The 1528-nt window shown below is 45.2% G+C and overlaps 1 protein-coding gene across 1 annotated transcript; it reads left to right on the top strand.

Moving 5' to 3' along the window:
- Positions 1–332: 332 nt before the first annotated feature.
- Positions 333–1138, top strand: SARC_15577 (hypothetical protein; the record flags this gene model as incomplete). The annotated part of the gene is made up of 2 exons (XM_014290303.1): positions 333–413; positions 1014–1138. Coding segments are annotated over 2 exons (206 nt in total), but the record flags the coding sequence as incomplete, so codon positions are not given.
- Between the last annotated feature and the right edge of the window lie 390 nt (positions 1139–1528).

Genomic DNA, 1528 nt, shown 5'->3' with positions numbered 1-1528 from the left:
TCTCATTTTGCTGCACGCGGGCTCTAATAAGCATAACATAACATTCCTTTCTCACCCCTAACATTTCTACCCACGCGGAAGAGGTGGCGTATTTCATTGGTTAGGTGCAGATGTGTGTCCAGACCACCAGTACATCAGATCTAACACACAAGCTCAGGTCCATGTATACTCCATGGCTTTTGCCAATTCACCCAATATGGTACCCGATCCATTACGTAAATATAGTGCCATGCTTATTTTGAGGACTACACTCATGTACTCAACTCAACTTACTACTTTTGTGTTTCATTTCTATGTGTAGGTACGCCTGTATCGACTCAGATTACAGTGACATGGGCGTAGTGGACTTCTGGGAGTCTCTCGCTCAGCGCGGCGATGTTTGGCTCAGAGATGAACGTGGCGAGAGAGTCTTTGTATGTGCATTTATGGTTGTATGTAGTGCCTCAGAATCTGGTCCGTGTTCATTTACTTGCAGATGTGTGTTAGTTTGCAATTACATACTCTCCTAGGCGTTGTACCTGTTTGCAAGTGTATGGCTGTGTGGGTATGTGTGTGTCAACACTCTACCTTCTCCTTATCTCACGAGCATTGGGTAAGAGTGAAACACCATCATACCGCACGCCCTGGTTAAACTCTGCAATAACACACGCGGACATGTCCCTTCCGCGCTGTGCCTGGACACACGTCTTGTCACACAGGTATGTATGTTGTCCGTCTATGTGGTGAATGTCATCACACATGTTCATGGGTAGCTATCGAGGCTGCCTAGATTGCCAGTAGTGTATTGCGTTTGAGTGATATACCGTACTTACGTACCTTCCCCCTGGTGGGATCGTTGAATTTGGTATCGACTGCCTGGTCTTTGTACGTGTTATGCAACAAGTTGAGGTAGAGGACTTTGCAGAAGTATCATCGTTCATATGACCCTCTCAAGCATATACGCGTAAACTGTTCCCGTGTGCTATATGGACGGAGACCGTTCGTCTGACAATTACGTATGATTCCTACTACAGTCCAGTCAGATTCCCTCCATGGTGAAGAACTTGGCGGACGATCCGTACCGAACTATGTCCGAGTGGCTGAAGCACGGGATGGCTTACATAAAATGCAGTGATCCCGAAAATCAGGACCTCTTCCAGTATGTCAAGCACTGATGTATATGGTGAACATGAACATGCACATGTATAGTATTATCATTGTATGACAGTTTATCTGAGAAGTGGTATACAAGAACGTGAGATATCATATTATTGTAAAAGCGAACTTCAGCTCTCATGGAGCTGAACTGAGACATTCACATACACGCCTGCATACGTTTTATCTACCTATGGAGATCTATATATACACGTATATTCTACAAAGAAGGATAAGTACAGGCCTATCCGCACATGTATCATATGTGAAGCTCACAATTTAAAGTCGATGGGTGCCAGAGCGCAAGCAAGCATGGGCCATAGCCTGGCTGACTGTCACACCACCCGTGTGATTACGTATACTGGTGCTTCTGACAGTGTTTTTCCTATACACA

The sequence above is a fragment of the Sphaeroforma arctica genome (assembly GCF_001186125.1).
Source record: "Sphaeroforma arctica JP610 unplaced genomic scaffold supercont1.6363, whole genome shotgun sequence".
Lineage (NCBI taxonomy): Eukaryota > Ichthyosporea > Ichthyophonida > Sphaeroforma > Sphaeroforma arctica.
The sequence above is the reverse complement of the archived record's forward strand: the minus strand, read 5'-3'. Positions and strand labels throughout refer to the sequence as shown.